The 18,419-nt window shown below is 32.6% G+C and overlaps 1 protein-coding gene across 1 annotated transcript; it reads right to left on the reverse strand.

Annotated features, from left to right (window-relative positions):
• Positions 1–11,094: 11,094 nt before the first annotated feature.
• Positions 11,095–14,869, reverse strand: LOC127726450 (transcription intermediary factor 1-beta-like). Its single transcript, XM_052233827.1, has 3 exons — positions 14,075–14,869; positions 11,511–11,569; positions 11,095–11,135 (listed from the first exon to the last, which is right to left on the reverse strand). Exons 1-3 carry the CDS (start codon positions 14,839–14,841, stop codon positions 11,095–11,097), a joined length of 867 nt encoding a protein of 288 aa, XP_052089787.1. The 5' UTR covers positions 14,842–14,869.
• Positions 14,870–18,419: the final 3,550 nt, after the last annotated feature.

The raw sequence follows: 18,419 nt of genomic DNA on the forward strand, positions 1-18,419 counted from the left end.
TTGAAAACTATAAAATATAGATCGAAACTTGTAAAGCAAAAATTCTCAGTAAGACAAGATCTACAGATAGGTCAAATGACGGAAATCGTCAGTTGATGACCATATTGGGGTTATTTACTATTAAATTAAGATTTTTTACCAAAACAAATTCCGGTTTTGCCTATTATTTTGAAAACTATGATAGAAAGATGGAAACTTTAAAAAAACAAAGACAAGATTTGCAAATAGGTCTGCTGACATGTAGATGACCTGGTCAGTTGTCTTCTTATAGGAGCTATTGCCCTTAACTGACGATTTTGACACTTTTTTGAGTTTTGGGCCAAAACTATAGGAGATAAAAACTGTAAACAGAAAAAAATATCAGCAATATAATTTCAACAAAAAAAGAGATTTTAGTCATGAATAATGTTCTTGTCTTACATGTTGGTGTATCCGTTGTTGAAGATGCACATAGATCTAGGTGAACAACACACTCTCTTTAGATCATCTAGTTTATATTTTCAAAAGTTTTGGGATATTATAAAATCTGTTGATGGCTTTATTGTTGTTAATGTTAATGTCCAATACTCGTAAGTCATACACATTTCAGTATAACTTTCGATTAATTTTAATCGTAAGATTTTTTTTTGTGAAAAGAGTCGCTGTAGTTAATTTATTCATTTATTAAAAATGTTTAAACTTAACTTTTATATGAGTATTTGTGTCACCAGACAACTACCTTTTTGGTGGTAAAAAATAATTATACCCCTACTATCGGAGCGGGGGCTATATACAATCTTCTTGTACATCTGTCTCTCTGTCTGTCTAATAGTCCAACAGATAATTATCTCTCAGAACCTACAGAAAACAATGAACTCCTATTTGGATAGCAGCTCAACAGAGATGAATGCAAACGTATGATTGCTTTTAAGATCTGTTGGACACATATTTCTGAGTCGCATCTACTTTCAATTACGAGCTGGTGGTATACTAAGCCTCAACACCATGTGTTGTTTAAATTTGCTTCTGATTTTTTTCACAGCTTAAGTTTTGGTTTATATGGTGTCATTGTCTCAGTATGACAACAGGGTTGAATACAGGTGCACTCATGAGTTAAAAATGCGTCTTCAACGCAGAGAGAAAAAAATCCCGCACCTGGAGGCGGGCCTCAGCTGGCCCCTAAACAATAATGTATACTAGTTCAGCGAAATGGTTGCTACATAAAACTTCGAAACATACAAATGAACCCAAATTTAAAAAAAAAACAACAACACAAGATTAACAAAGGCTAAAGGTTGCTGACTTGCGACAGGGTTAAATATGATTTTTGATATCTCAACTTGCCCCTATACCTTTAGCAAATGAGGAATAAACAACCACACTGCATAACACATGGGTAAAACTTAAATTAAAAGAAGTCAAAGTCCGATGTTAGAATAGGTAACAGAAGAAACTACGCAAATGACAATAATAAACATAAACGAACAAAGAACCAGTAGCAGTAACTGACATGCAAGCTCCAGGCTTGGAGTACTATTATCGGGAATTTTGTGTTATTGATTTTCTAAGGTTTTGTTCTCAAATAGGATTTTTTTCTCTCAAAGGATATTTATTTCTCCAATAGCATTTTTTTTATCTCCCATAGGATATTTTTCTCCATCATAATTTGCTTTAATCTCCCATAGGATTTTTTATTCTCCCGTAGGAGTTTTTTTTTTATCCCTTAGGATTTATTTTTATCCCTTAGGATTTGTTTTTATCCCACAGGATATTTTTTCTGTAATGATATCCCTTATGATTCTTATTAATCCTATCGGATATTTTTTATCCCTTAGGATTATTCTATTAGACAAATATCCTATAGGATAAAAAATATCCTGTAGGAAATGCTTTTATTTCTCCTAAGGGATTTTTTTAGTCCTAAGGGAGAAAATATATCCTGTAGGATATTTTTATTCTCCTAAGTGATTATAAATCTCATAGGATTTTAATATCCTGTAGGATATTAAAAATATCCTAAGGGATTATGACTTTATCCTATAGGATTTCTCAAAATCCTGTAGGATTTTAAAAAATCCTATGGGAGAAAATAATATCCTATAGGATTTTACCACTGTTTTCACTCGTATTGCCGAACCAGGCGAGCTACACCAGAAAAAATGTTGTATTGTTTCACTTATCCCCAGAGGTATATCATTGCCAAAATTGATGATTCTACCGTTATAAAAAGTGTGGTTCCAATTTGCACTCATGAGAAGTGCAAATTAATCCAAGAAACTGTTAAGTGAGAATGAGATCTAACTTTAAAATGCTGATTTCAAAGATTTGTCATTACATAATTTAAAATCTGGTGATTATTTTGCTCGTTTGCATACATCCAATTGAACATTAAAAAAAATTATAAAAAAAGAGAGATATATATATATATATATATATATACAAGTCTAAATTGAAAACAACGTTCAAACCTATGATTGCGTTGGATAAAAACCGCAATTTTTATACGTGTGCATGCAAAACAAATTTCTTGTTAGAGGGGTATAAATACAGCACAAACAACATTTTCCAAACGACCAAAAAAGTGAAAAAGTATATTTTTACAAAACGCATTTGACTAACAGGTCGAACAACAAATGTTCTTAAACCCTGCTGACTGCCATTGGCGATTGCCAAATAAACGGATCACCGATGTAATAAATGGAACTTAAATATAAATTTAATACTAAACAGAAAACAATAAACTTGCGGAAAAGATGATATACCGCAAACAAAAGGTGCAAAGGTTTTTGTACACCATATCCGGATTTCGACAATTAATGTCTCTTCAGTGATGTTAGGAATCGAAACGGTATTTGGAAAGCCATACAATTTACCTCAATTTAGGATAGACTCTTGAATTTTGAGGAGTCAAAATAGGATGAACGGATCATATAAACCCGAAGGCAAATATAATACAAGCCCAAACGAAAAAATATAAACAAGTCTGAATTGAAAACAACGTTCAAACCTATGATTGCGTTGGATAAAAACCGCAATTTTTATACGTGTGCATGCAAAACAAATTTCTTGTTAGAGGGGTATAAATACAGCACAAACAACATTTTCCAAAAGACCAAAAAAGTGAAAAAGTATATTTTTACAAAACGCATTTGACTAACAGGTCGAACAACAAATGTTCTTAAACCCTGCTGACTGCCATTGGCGATTGCCAAATAAACGGATCACCGATGTAATAAATGGAACTTAAATATAAATTTAATACTAAACAGAAAACAATAAACTTGCGGAAAAGATGATATACCGCAAACAAAAGGGGCAAAGGTTTTTGTACACCATATCCGGATTTCGACAATTAATGTCTCTTCAGTGATGTTAGGAATCGAAACGGTATTTGGAAAGCCATACAATTTACCTCAATTTAGGATAGACTTTTGAATTTTGAGGAGTCAAAATATGATGAACGGATCATATAAACCCGAAGGCAAATATAATACAAGCCCAAACGAAAAAATATAATCAAGTCTAAATTGAAAACAACGTTCAAACCTATGATTGCGTTGGATAAAAACCGCAATTTTTATACGTGTGCATGCAAAACAAATTTCTTGTTAGAGGGGTATAAATACAGCACAAACAACATTTTCCAAAAGACCAAAAAAGTGAAAAAGTATATTTTTACAAAACGCATTTGACTAACAGGTCGAACAACAAATGTTCTTAAACCCTGCTGACTGCCATTGGCGATTGCCAAATAAACGGATCACCGATGTAATAAATGGAACTTAAATATAAATTTAATACTAAACAGAAAACAATAAACTTGCGGAAAAGATGATATACCGCAAACAAAAGGGGCAAAGGTTTTTGTACACCATATCCGGATTTCGACAATTAATGTCTCTTCAGTGATGTTAGGAATCGACACGGTATTTGGAAAGCCATACAATTTACCTCAATTTAGGATAGACTCTTGAATTTTGAGGAGTCAAAATAGGATGAACGGATCATATAAACCCGAAGGCAAATATAATACAAGCCCAAACGAAAAAACATAAACAAGTCTATATATATATATATATATATATATATATATATATATATATATATAAAACGTCTGAATAATAGTCAACGATTTTTCCCACGAGGGCGCTGGATCGTTACGAGTAACGATACATGTACACAATAAATAAATTATATAAATTTTAGGCGTTTTTATATATATATATATAAACAAGTCTTAATTGAAAACAACGTTCAAACCTATGATTGCGTTGGATAAAAACCGCAACCAAAAGACAAAAAAAGTGAAAAAGTATATTTTAACAAAACGCATTTGACTAGCAGGTCGAACAACGGATGTTCTTAAACCCTGCTGACTGCCATTGGCGATTGCCAAATAAACGGATCACCAGATGTAACAAAATGGATCTTAATTATTAATTTAATATCAAACAGAAAACAATAAACTTGCGGAAAAGATGGTATACCGCAAACAAAAGGTGCAAAAATTAGTACACCATATCCGTATTTCGACAATTAATGTCTCTTCAGTGATGTTAGGAATCGAAACGGTATTTGGAAGGCCATATAATTTACCTCAATTTCAGATAGACACTTGAATATTGAAGAGTCGAAATAGGATGAAGGATCATATAAACCCGAAGGGAAATATAATACAAACCCAAATAAAAAAATGTAAACAAGTCTAAATTGAAAACAACGATCAAACCTATGATTGCGTTGGATAAAAACCTCAATTTTTATACGTGTGCATGCAAAACAAATTTCTTGGTAGAGGGGTATAAATACAGCACAAACAACATTTTCCAAAAGACCAAAAAAGTGAAAAAGTATATTTTTACAAAACGCATTTGACTAACAGGTCGAACAACAAATGTTCTTAAACCCTGCTGACTGCCATTGGCGATTGCCAAATGAACGGATCACCGATGTAATAAATGGAACTTAAATATAAATTTAATACTAAACTGAAAACAATAAACTTGCGGAAAAGATGATATACCGCAAACAAAAGGTGCAAAGGTTTTTGTACACCATATCCGGATTTCGACAATTAATGTCTCTTCAGTGATGTTAGGAATCGAAACGGTATTTGGAAAGCCATACAATTTACCTCAATTTAGGATAGACTCTTGAATTTTGAGGAGTCAAAATAGGATGAACGGATCATATAAACCCGAAGGCAAATATAATACAAGCCCAAACGAAAAAATATAAACAAGTCTGAATTGAAAACAACGTTCAAACCTATGATTGCGTTGGATAAAAACCGCAATTTTTATACGTGTGCATGCAAAACAAATTTCTTGTTAGAGGGGTATAAATACAGCACAAACAACATTTTCCAAAAGACCAAAAGAGTGAAAAAGTATATTTTTACAAAACGCATTTGACTAACAGGTCGAACAACAAATGTTCTTAAACCCTGCTGACTGCCATTGGCGATTGCCAAATAAACGGATCACCGATGTAATAAATGGGACTTAAATATAAATTTAATACTAAACAGAAAACAATAAACTTGCGGAAAAGATGATATACCGCAAACAAAAGGTGCAAAGGTTTTTGTACACCATATCCGGATTTCGACAATTAATGTCTCTTCAGTGATGTTAGGAATCGACACGGTATTTGGAAAGCCATACAATTTACCTCAATTTAGGATAGACTTTTGAATTTTGAGGAGTCAAAATATGATGAACGGATCATATAAACCCGAAGGCAAATATAATACAAGCCCAAACGTAAAAACATAAACAAGTCTATATATATATATATATGTCTCAAACACACTGAGATCCAGTGGGCATATATATTGTATGGTTGTCACTTGCTTAGACTTGTTTGTATGATATACTTATTTCTAGTGACTGTATAATGAATTGAATCATTATCCCATACGGTATATAAAAATTGTTGAGTTAGATTGCTGACAAATAACAAATACATTGTGTATTAAATAATAATATAACATCTTCACACGCTTAAAACACATGTCTTATGTCTATCTCTAGATTCGCCTTACGTGACAAGGTAACACTACGACTATTGAAGTTATATTTTTATATAGCGGATGTGGTCGTGTGGTCTAGAGCGCTGGACATGAGGCTAAGCGATTGGTGCTGTAGTGTATCAAAGGAGTGAGTTCGAATCCCGTTGAGGGACAAAAATTTGTCAGCATAAAAGTCTAATTCTAACACTGTTGGGTGTAATTTTCAGACTTATATATATATATATATATATATATATATAAAACGTCTCAATAATAGTCAACGATTTTTCCCACGAGGGCGCTGGATCGTTACGAGTAACGATACATGTACACAATAAATAAATTATATAAATTTTAGGCGTTTTTATATATATATATATAAACAAGTCTTAATTGAAAACAACGTTCAAACCTATGATTGCGTTGGATAAAAACCGCAACCAAAAGACAAAAAAAGTGAAAAAGTATATTTTAACAAAACGCATTTGACTTGCAGGTCGAACAACGGATGTTCTTAAACCCTGCTATTTGGCGATTGCCAAATAAACGGATCACCAGATGTAACAAAATGGATCTTAATTATTAATTTAATATCAAACAGAAAACAATAAACTTGCGGAAAAGATGGTATACCGCAAACAAAAGGTGCAAAAATTAGTACACCATATCCGGATTTCGACAATTAATGTCTCTTCAGTGATGTTAGGAATCGAAACGGTATTTGGAAGGCCATATAATTTACCTCAATTTCAGATAGACACTTGAATATTGAAGAGTCGAAATAGGATGAAGGATCATATAAACCCGAAGGGAAATATAATACAAACCCAAATAAAAAAATATAAACAAGTCTAAATTGAAAACAACGATCAAACCTATGATTGCGTTGGATAAAAACCTCAATTTTTATACGTGTGCATGCAAAACAAATTTCTTGGTAGAGGGGTATAAATACAACACAAGCAACATTTCCCAAAAGACCAAAAAAGTGAAAAAGTATATTTTAATAAAACGCATTTGAAAGCAGGTCGAACAACGGATGTTCTTAAACCCTGCTGACTGCCGTTGGCGATTGCCAATTAAACGGATTAACAGATGTAACAAAATGGATCTTATTTATTAATTTAATACCAAACAGAAAACAATAAACTTGCGGAAAAGATGGTATACCGCAAAAAAAAGGTGCAAAATTTAGTACACCATATCCGGATTTCGACAATTAATGTCTCTTCAGTGATGTTAGGAATCGAAACGGTATTTGGAAAACCATACAATTTACCTCAATTTAGGATAGACTCTTGAATTTTGAGGAGTCAAAATAGGATGAACGGATCATATAAACCCGAAGGCAAATATAATACAAGACCAAACGAAAATATATAAACATGTCTAAATTGATAACAACGTTCAAACCGCAATTTTAATACGTGTGCATGCAAAACAAATTTCTTGGTAGAGGGGTCTAAATACAGCACAAACAACATTTTCCAAAAGACGGATGTTCTTAAACCCTGCTGACTGCCATTGGCGATATACTCTACCACTGCATCGAGTGTGATACGAGATTTTTCCACTCGAGACAGTTAGATTTTCAACGATGCTTTTAAACCGATATGCATACAAATTAAATCCTTCTTTTCCAATTATCTGCAAAAATATGTGATCTTTCTATGTAACGTTATCAGACATAGTAGCCTTTTTATCGTGACGTCACAATAAGAAATTCGGAGGAAAGCAAGAAAATCTTGACGTCATAATTTAATTTTGACCAAAGAAGAAATCAGATCAAACGAACCACATGGTGATTAACAAAATATCAACAGGTCAAGAAAAGGATAAATCGGGAAAGAATTAGAGAAAGTCATATACAATGAGGAGATCAGATGTTATTGCCAATTAAACCAAAGTACACCACTGTATAAAAAACGAATATGTAGACAACTAGAAGCGACTCTATGGCCTTCAACAATGAGCAAAACCTATACTTTATGGTAATACTGCCTAGAAAAAAGTTTTTAAAAAATTCAACGAAATAAATTATGGAAGACGCAATCATCGACAACCACTGTATGTGTAAACGCCTGGCATTGGAAATGCAAATAGTGACTGTGGTAGGTTTATGAATGTTCTAGGATGCCCAACACTACCCAGGTAACCCTTAACATGAAATAGTAGTGTAACAGTAATCACGTCGGGAAAGAAAATCTTCCGTTTTTGATACATGGCCATACTGAATAAGGCAGCCTTTAAAATGAATAAACATATATATTGGGTATTCTATTTCAACCGATTCTTCAGTGAAATCCTGTCTATCATATTTTTATGGTGGCCGGTTAAGGCCATTTCGGATTTTCACGATTTTGCCTTTTCACCTTTCATATTCTAATGGGCGAAAACGCGAAAACGCTAAGTCGACAACGCGAAAACGCGAAATGGTTTCACTTCTCGTTTTTTTGTGTTTTCGACTTCGCGTTTTTCAATTACTGCCCTCTTCTGTCAATTATTTTGTATTATTACCTTGACAGAGGGTTGCTGCTCGCAAGGATGCTACAATACATACTGGAACATAGTCTGAAAAATGCTGTGCATTTTTTGTATGTCTGACATGATGGGCATTTTGGTCCCTGATCAGACCACATGTTGTGATTAGGGGATAGATGACAAAACAGGTGTAATAAAATTGTCAGGTGTTAATTTAGGGAAATAAAGTCAAACAGGAATTAAAACATAGAATTACAGGGAAAATCTAAATGTATTTTAAACAATTGACTAATTAGTTATAATAGTATTGGTTAGCTATGTATTTTCAATCATTTCCGTTTTTTTTTACTTTAGACTAATTTTCATTAATCATTATACTTTATTATATATATAATAAAGCAGTGACTCTTATGTATCACATGTATAGTGAGATTCTTTTTATTTCACTGAATAAATATCCAATATTTTCTATGATTTTGTTTTGAACGAGTTAGTTAGATTTTATTTTTCTAACTCGACAATGTAAGAATATATATTTCATTAACTTTTGTGGTATATACGGTATAAGAAATTTCTAATATAAATCAAACTTTCTTAATATTTGAAATAATTTAAAAGTGATTGAATGTAAAAATTATACTGCTTATACATGATTTCTATATATAAAAAGAAAGGAACATTTGCCATATCTCCATAGACATGTGATAAAAGTAAAATAAAGTTTACCAACTATCTATATACTGTTTCGGTTTTTCAATTAATATAAAGAATTCATTATTTGATCAAACTGCAGTTTTTGGATATGACAACAGTCACAGTTAATGTGTTTACTATTTTTTAACATGTTGAACGTGAAAGAAGAAACTCTAAAAAAAAAATATCTTTTTATGACAAAGGTACACTTTAGGAAATTGTTCGTTTAATATCATTTTTAAATGAATTACTATACAATTTTAATATCCATAGGCACCAAGAAGCCATTATTTTATGATGGTCTAGATCAGATTTATATCAATAATATGATAACTATCATAATTGTTGTAAATATATTTTGTTTACAAAGTTGTATAGTGTATCATTATTCAAGAAAAATACAAAAACTAATGTGGAAATACATCATTTGTTTATCGAATAATTATCTCAAAACAGAGATGTGTGTGTATTACCGTAATTTAGGGAAGAAAAATCCTTAAATAAAAAATTGAAAAATGTATCTTAACTTGACTTGCAATGCTATCATTTGTCATGCAATTTAAGTAATTTTAAAGTACAAATGGATAATAGGAATTGCAATTTTTCCACACTGTACAACAGACAATAACATTTTGTTTTTATTTGACTTTATTTTATTACATTTGGCTACTCTTCTGATAACCTTTAACCTTAGCTCTTTTATTCTTTTATATTACGTCCATTTTTGCTGAACTAGTACAAATTTTTGTTTAGGGTCCAGCTGAAGCCCGCCTCCGGGTGAGGGACTTTCTCGCTGTGTTGAAGACACATTTGTGGCCTTGAGCTGTTTTCTGCTCTTTAATCGAGTTATTGTCTCGTAGACACATTCCCCGTTTCCATTCTCAATTTTATTACAAAATGAATAAATGTAATTGATAATAATTTTGATCATTTTGATAGTAATAAATGAAGATTTAAATTTGATTTACATCTGACATATATTTTTTGAACTAATTAATATCTTCTATAATAATACATTTTTCATTTCCTGTTTTAATGGTTTTTCCTATCCAGAGTTAACCTGCAAAACAAAGGTAAATATAAACCTTTGCAGGTACAATATATGAAACAAAATTGTCAACCTATGGCAGTACAATTCAACACCTGGATGACCACATGTTAGTTGGCCCAGCAAGTAGCAATATTCAACTTCCCTAGCAGTCCATGGTTTATGACCCCAATGAAAGCCTGACATCTAATGTTGATGTTGATGATTTATCAAACATTGTCCCAGTGTGTACTGTATTAAACCAAGAGTTCCATGTGGTGAATGTTGAAATCGTCCCTTCGTAAATTTTACGGACACCATCACGAGTTGGTTGACCGTTATGGAATATCCGATTCACAGATGACAGCAGATATGTTCCAATTGTCGTAACTATAATCCCATCCCCTTTTCCCCAAATGTAACCTACCGATTTAGACGTATCACCGGGTTTGTACTAACATGAGCAACACGACGGGTGTCACATGTGAAGCAGGATCTGCTAACCCGTCCGGAGTACCTCAACCCCGGTTTTTGGTTTGGTTCGTGTAATTGATATTGTATGTAGAGAGCCTTATCCAAATGAGTATATCTCTTTAAATCAAGATATTATTGTTATTCTTATTATCATTATTATTGAATACATAAGTACTCGTTGAAAAAATACAAATGTAAATAGTACTTGAAAATGTTACTTTCCAGTCAGATTATATTCAAGTTGTTCATCATCATCCGATCAGATAAAACATAGGAAATGATTGGCAGAAGTGGGCAGTATCTGACAAACGCGAAAACGCAATATCGCGAAATCGCGAAAACCAGAGAACGCGAAACCATGAAAACGCACAGTTGAAAACGCAAAAAAAGAGAAGTGAAACCATCTGATATCTTATTTAAAATATATCTATTGTGATATCGTGCATTCCCATTTCATCTGATACTTTACTTGAAATATATGTTGAAATATTGTGTATTTCTTCTATCTGATATCTTATTTGAAATTTTATCAAAATAAATACAGTCTACATTGGCATATGTTGCAATGATGGATTCTTCTGCCAGTATCCCACACCAAAGGAAAATACGATTCTACATTTATGGATATTTTAAGGAAGCATTTACAAGTTAAAACATACTATTCTAAATTCTAAAGAAATTGAAGATACAAGAAATAAATATCATATATTTTTCAAAATAAATAACGGACATTGAATAGAATTAGGACCTCGGGGTTTGTGTGTTAGTGTAATTGAAAAAAGTGTCCATGTATCATGTTATATTGATAATAAAATGATTTTATCGAACAAATAAATTTCCTGCAATTCTTGCAGCTATAACGACGTTCTGTTACCATTGTCTTCTGAGATTGCATTTCACATCTTTAAAATTTGAAATAGAAAATAATAAAGCTGTGCACTAAATAAATATCACTATACTATGGTTTAAATAATACAGCTTTTAGTTTTATAATTTACAACTCCGAAATATTGTGTTGTTTATTAATTGTTGTCTTTGTGTTAATGTTTATATTTTTAGGTTGCACTTCTGTAAATATAGACAATGCAATTACCCATAATTATATAGTTTGTTGCATATGTTAACGCCAAAATAACGATATCGTATTATCCAGTTTGCTTAATGTGTTAAAGCTATAGTGGGTCGGTGTGTTTGTGGGTGTTTACAATATTTCAACCGGGGAAGATATGTGCATTTTTTGTTACCTGAAAATGTCGTTACTTTCCGTAAGAAAATCTAATTGCAAACATTATCAATTGTACTTTATTTTTATGACTGTATCTTACGATCCTTTACGATAGATATTTAGCTAATCTGCAATCAATATCATCTTCATGCCTAATATATCATGTACTGTGTTACAACTTTAGATTCTACTGACGAGGAAAGGTAACACTAGACCTCCGAAAGCTGAATTATTAGTTCAGTCTAGGTGGCTGATCGGTTTAGAGCGATGGACACATTGCAGGCGGTGTTGTCTCCCTGTGCCCAGTAGCATGAGTTCGAATCCCGGCGAGGAAAGAACAAAAATGTTCTTCCAGTTGCAGATTTAACATTGTTGTGCTGATATTTAGAGTAATTATATATATAGCTTACAGCCCCGCTCGGGGAGGAAGTCAAGAATCAGAACTTCTTTAACATCGTTAGGTTGATTTTCTGGGCACTTTATAAATATTCTAACGCCTGGTATTTCTTAATCATAAGAAATCCGATGGAAATGGTATAATTTGCAGTTGTCACTACACATAGGATATTAATTTACAGTGATTGTATGCTTCTAAAAATAGATTAGCATCCTGTTATTATACTGAAGAGATGAGTAGATGATAATTCATGTACAATTAAAAATACTTCGTGTATTGTGTCAGATGGCCTTGTTTAATTCCTACGAGAAGGTAACACCTCCCGAAACGATAGCTGATTTTTATCAGCTATAGTTAGAGGAGGGGATAAGGCGTCTGCGCAATGCATCAGTGAAGGTGATACACGGCTGAAAACACATATTATATTCATAATTACTCTAGATATCAGCACAACAATGTAAAATCTGCAAATTTGTGGAAGAAAATTTTAGTTTTTCCCTCGACGGGATTCGAACTCATGCTATTGAGATATCGAGACAATACCGCCTGCACTATGTCCAGCGATCTAGACCACTCGGCCACCTAGACTGAACTAAAAATTCAGCTTTCTGTGGCCTATTGTTAACCCTCCTCGTCAGTAGAATCTAAAGTTGTAACACAGTACATGATATATTAGGCATGAGGATGGAATTGATTGCAGTTTAGCTAAATTATATATATATAATGCGTCTCAAATTTAGCCCTCGGGGGGATTCGAACCTTTGCTTCTGTGACATCGTGGCAACACCGCCTGTGCCGTGTCCAGCGCCAATGACCACTCAACCACCTAGGCTACATAAAAATATAGCTTTCGGAGGTCGATGTTATGCCTTTCTTCGTCGGCTTTATCTAGAGTTGCAACACAATACATGGTGTAAAGTGGCAAGTATATGGTGTACCTTTCAGATCAGCTATCTATGATGATTTTATTGACAATGTTATACAAATATTATATCGTTTAGATATATGAATTGGTATGACAACATTTTTAACTTAGTATTTACAGGCCGGCTTCATGTTTTTCTGTTGATATCAATTTGAAAATCTGATTCATTAATTGTTGCTGGCTTATCGTCCAGTGACAATTTTTCACGCATATTCAGGAGTAGAAAAAAATTAACAATTAATTCAAATGTAGGTTTTTACATAGGGTCGACCGGGCTGAAAGGGTCAAGGGATTTTGTTTACCACTAAAAAATAAGGGCATTGTGGAAAGGAACAGAACTTTTGCTTTGCAAACGTCCCCCTTCAGATCTATCAGAGAGTTGTTCAAACATTTCTTAACATGCGGATGGTGCGGCACTTTGTACATGATGTTTCGAATTTTAACGTCCCCATTGTTTCGAATCTTTACTTCCAGGATAGACAACCGGATGTATCAACTTGCAGGGGTTTTCCGGTCGGAACAGGAGAATTCCGGAGATGACAATATATTTATACCCCCAGAGTCGTTAAACATTCGGGATTCAATAAAATTTAGCTCTTCTGCTTGTTTCTGTGGATGTATCTTTTAAAATGTCTTTAAAAACCATAATAAAGGCGATATTTCTTCGTATATCTTCCTCGGAGTTCGGTATTTTTGTTATTTTACTTTTTTTGGATGATTTCTAATCAATTCTTATTTTTTACTAAACATGTCAATGTAGACTCATAGACATATTTAGCTCCTGTCATTGTAAACAACGATTACATAATATTGAAATACATAAAATTCTATAAAATATCAATTTCCGAAAAGATACAAACCTCAAACTATATGTTCCAAACAAATTAATCACATTTTCTACATGTATTCCTTTTGGTGTATATCTAATAGAAGGAAGCACTGGAACCGTGATAGCCTGGAACTTATCTATATCACTATTCAGGGTTTTTAACTTTTCAAATAGAGCAGCATCTCGTCTTGTTTTCTCGAGTTCCTTTCTCTTTAGATCCAAACCAGTTATCCCCTGTAATCCAGTTTGCGCTTCTATAACCATTTTTGTCAGTTTTTCCCGTACCTGCTTTGCTTTACTATTTATATCGTCGATCATTTTTTGGACTACGCGATCAATCATGGCTTTCATTTTGTGTCCTTCATCTCTTATTTCTTTAATGACGGAGTTAACGTCCAAATCAAAAGCTTTCAGTTCACTGTTTATTTGCGTTACGTTTTTAGTTGCAATGTTAAGTTTTTTTTCGATTGCTATGTTGATGTCCTGAGTCAAATTGGTGATGGAATCATCTATATTAGCGACTTTATGACCATTGTGTTTACCTGAAATACATCTTCTACAAACAGGAACATCACAGCTAGAACATAAAAAGATAAAATCCTCGTCGTGTTCTTTACATTTGGATTTTACTTCCTGGATCAAATCTGAACTACTCTGAAATTCATGATTTCGCGTAGCTCGTTGTCTTTTATGTAAGCCTTTACAGGTTTCACAGAAGTACTGTTCACAATCAATACAATAATGCTCAGTTAAAGCACTGGAACAAATATCGCATGTTTTGGAAGCTACCTGCGCCATGTTTGTTGTAAAGACACCTACACTACAGATTTACCTGGACAAATGTGAATGTTTATCGACTTATCTAAGGTAAAAGTTTAAAGTTACGATTGAACTTTAAAATCTATTATTAGGATATGTATAGATATACAATTATATATCATTGTTTGCGTACGCAGTTTATTTACGCTTTTTTTTTAATTGATACTTGTAAAATATTTTGTATGATTTCAAAATTGAAATACTCGTGTACTGTGTACTGTGTACTGATGAATCAAACTTACACTATTTTTCATAATTATATTGTTGTTATTTTTGCCCTTTTTGAGGACTTCAGAATAAATATCGTCGAGAATACAAGGACGTGAAAGCCCTAGACTTTCAAAAGATAGTTTACATTTCGATTTATTCAAGTAAATTTTAACATGACACCATCACACAACAGTTACAAATCGTTATCTTTTTTTTTTATCAAAAGAAGATTGGGATACCTAGCAAACCAGGTTGGAGTTACTAGAACACTAGGTTTGAGTGGCAAGTAACCTGGATTGGAGTAGGTTATAGGAGATAAAAGTCCTGCAATCCTGCAAATATAGTTAATTGTAATGGTTAAATATCAAATGTAGATTTGTTTAGAATGATATCAAACATTTTCAAATGCAAAAAAAATAAATACAAAAGATAAAAATATCAAATAAACAATGCAAACAAGCTTGAAGATGTGCTAATATATTTCTAAGGATTACCCATGAAAGTGTTTCCGCTTATTTCTGAAGGGGTCCTTTTGATTGTATTGATTGTTTAATAATGATGAAAAATATGGCACATTTCGCCAGTCCTTCTGTTAAATGAAATCAAGACAATCATAACATTTAGTCAAAGCAACAATTTGAATAATCAACCTTTAGCTATCAGGAACTATCAAGCGTTGATATTATTAATACTTAAAGCAGAGTAAGCTATTTCGATCAAGCAAGGTAACCTTTCTTTCACCAAATCTTTCTGAATAAAATGTTGATGAATCAATAAAGTAAATACATTGTAATTTGTTATTGTTGAATATTTTAAAAGAGATAAAACTTTTAATCATTGTCTGACGTAAACAAGCGTTGTGAAGTGAAGTGAAGTGGCACTGTAAACTGAAATTAGAAACAGGAACGGGATTGGATATTTTTGGAAACAATAACGAGTGATTGCATGCTTGTGTCTAATTGTTAAATATCACATGACTGTGTAATTACAAACTGACAGACAAAAATACTTTTGCTCAACGATTTTGTACACCGAGGTTTCTGCACGGTGTGTTCATATATGTAGGACTCTCAACCGCGATGGTACTCCGCTGAAGTGTGTTTCTGATCACGCTGATGTGCGATAGTGGCATTGTGAAGCTATCTTGTTGATAGCTACGCCGAAGCGCGATGGTGGTAACGCTGAAGTGTAATTGACTACATAAACTATATCTTCAATGCTTTTCATGAATATGCAACCAAATTGTAGAAGCTTTCACATTTGCGTTCTTTATTTATAAAAAAAAAAGAAAATGTGGTATGATTGCCAATGAGACAACTCTCCACAAGAAACTAAATGACACAGAAAATAACAACTATAGTTAACCGTACGGCCTTCATCAATGAGCAAACCTCATACCACATAGTCAGCCATAAAAGGCTCAGAAATGACAAATGTAAAACAATTCAAACGAGAAAACTAAGGGCCTAATTTATGTACAAAATAATGAACGAAAAACAAATATGTAACACAGCAACAAACGACAACCACTGAATTACAGGCTCCTTACTTGGCACAGGCACATACAGAATGTGTCAGGGTTAAACATGTTAGCGGGCGTCCAAACCTCTCCTTAACATGGGACAGTGGTGTAACAGTACAACATTAGAACAAACTATAAAGATCAGTTGAAAAAGGCCTAACTCATCAGATGGAAAGAAATAGAAATACATCTAACAAAACACAGAATGGACGTGGACGGGTACTTGTACATCCCAACAACAAAATGACACTAAGTACAGATATTATTTGTCATTATTTCGTAATGTTGTAGAAGTTTATTTATAAACATTTCAAACACATTATTTTGTTTTGTTTTCTGCTCGGATATATAATAAACTTTATATATAGTAAAAAGTATAATTGTTAGAAATCGTTAATATTGTAATAAGTTGTATCGTCTATCTTGTATCCATACAGATATTATATGATGTCATATTTTAAGTGTACCTAGTATTAGTTTTATTTGATCCAAAATAATTTCATATATTTGCATGTCAAAAAGTAATGTTCATAATCTTCAATGACATTACATATATATATGTAATGTCATTGAAGATTATGAACATTACTTTTTTTCAAATGCGTTTTGTTACAATATACTTTTCCACTTTTTTGGTCTTTTGGAAAATGTTGTTTGTGCTGTATTTAGACCCCTCTAACAAGAAATTGTTTGCATGCACACGTATAAAAATTGCAGTTTTTATCCAACGCAATCATAGGTTTGAACGTTGTTTTCAATTAAGACTTGTTTATATATATATATATATATATATACATTACATAAAGGAGTTTTGGTTATTGTCCAAGAGAAAAGTAATTGTTTGGTTGGTAAAACGTTATGTAGAAATTTCATCTTAACTTTTTTCAATTTATCATGTATTGTTATTCAAATTAAGCATTATGTCCCATTTTTGAAAACCTATTGCCTTCTCATAATGTCTTTTTAAAAGGGAGATGTAAATATCTTTGGATGAAATTTTCTTTATTACTGATACCATTTTTCCTTCTCTATCTTGAAATTTAAATTCGGAGTCGGTAGCAACTTTTGTTTTAATTGGTTCTTCTATCGTTAGCTCTTGTTACCACTGTTTTGTTATTGCTTTCCTCATTTTAGAATATTCCGAAAACCAACTAGCACGGCAAGATAGTTTTTCTACAATCATATTTTGATTAATTTTTCATTTATCATCAATTATGTCATTTACAAATCGGATTTTATAGTACTTGCAACATTAGGCGTAACTGTTTGACGGGAACTTGACTAATCGGTTAATGATCGGTGATCGATGACCATAGAATCCGTCAGATACGTCAAATAAGCTATGTGAGAGTTACCGTGACAAAGATCAGCGATCGATCAGTAAATTAATTATATGTACGGATCGGACGGAAACGTATATAATTAAATTTCTTATGTAAAACGAACTCCACAGTATTTATATGCGATAAACGCGGACCTTTACTCGTTAAAAGACACCTTTACTCGATAATTTGTAATCAACTTGGTCGCAATAACACGTAAATATGTAAATTACTTTTCACGCATTATATGTATTACTTCGTATTCTCTTATTTTTTTATCAAATAAAATACATAAGTGCAGAATAATGTCATGCTCAGAATGTTTCTATATCACTTAAAAGGGATAAAATGTTTACATTTGAAATAAGTACCTGATTTAGCAATTATGCATTTTAATGTCACGAGATGATGAACATAAAAATAATATAACAGTAAAGATACTTAAAGCTTTGTTTTGGTTGATTAAGAGAGCAATTATTTCTTTATTTTAATTGCAATCTGGA

The sequence above is a fragment of the Mytilus californianus genome, unplaced genomic scaffold (genome assembly GCF_021869535.1).
Source record: "Mytilus californianus isolate M0D057914Y unplaced genomic scaffold, xbMytCali1.0.p SCAF_17, whole genome shotgun sequence".
Taxonomy (NCBI): domain Eukaryota; kingdom Metazoa; phylum Mollusca; class Bivalvia; order Mytilida; family Mytilidae; genus Mytilus; species Mytilus californianus.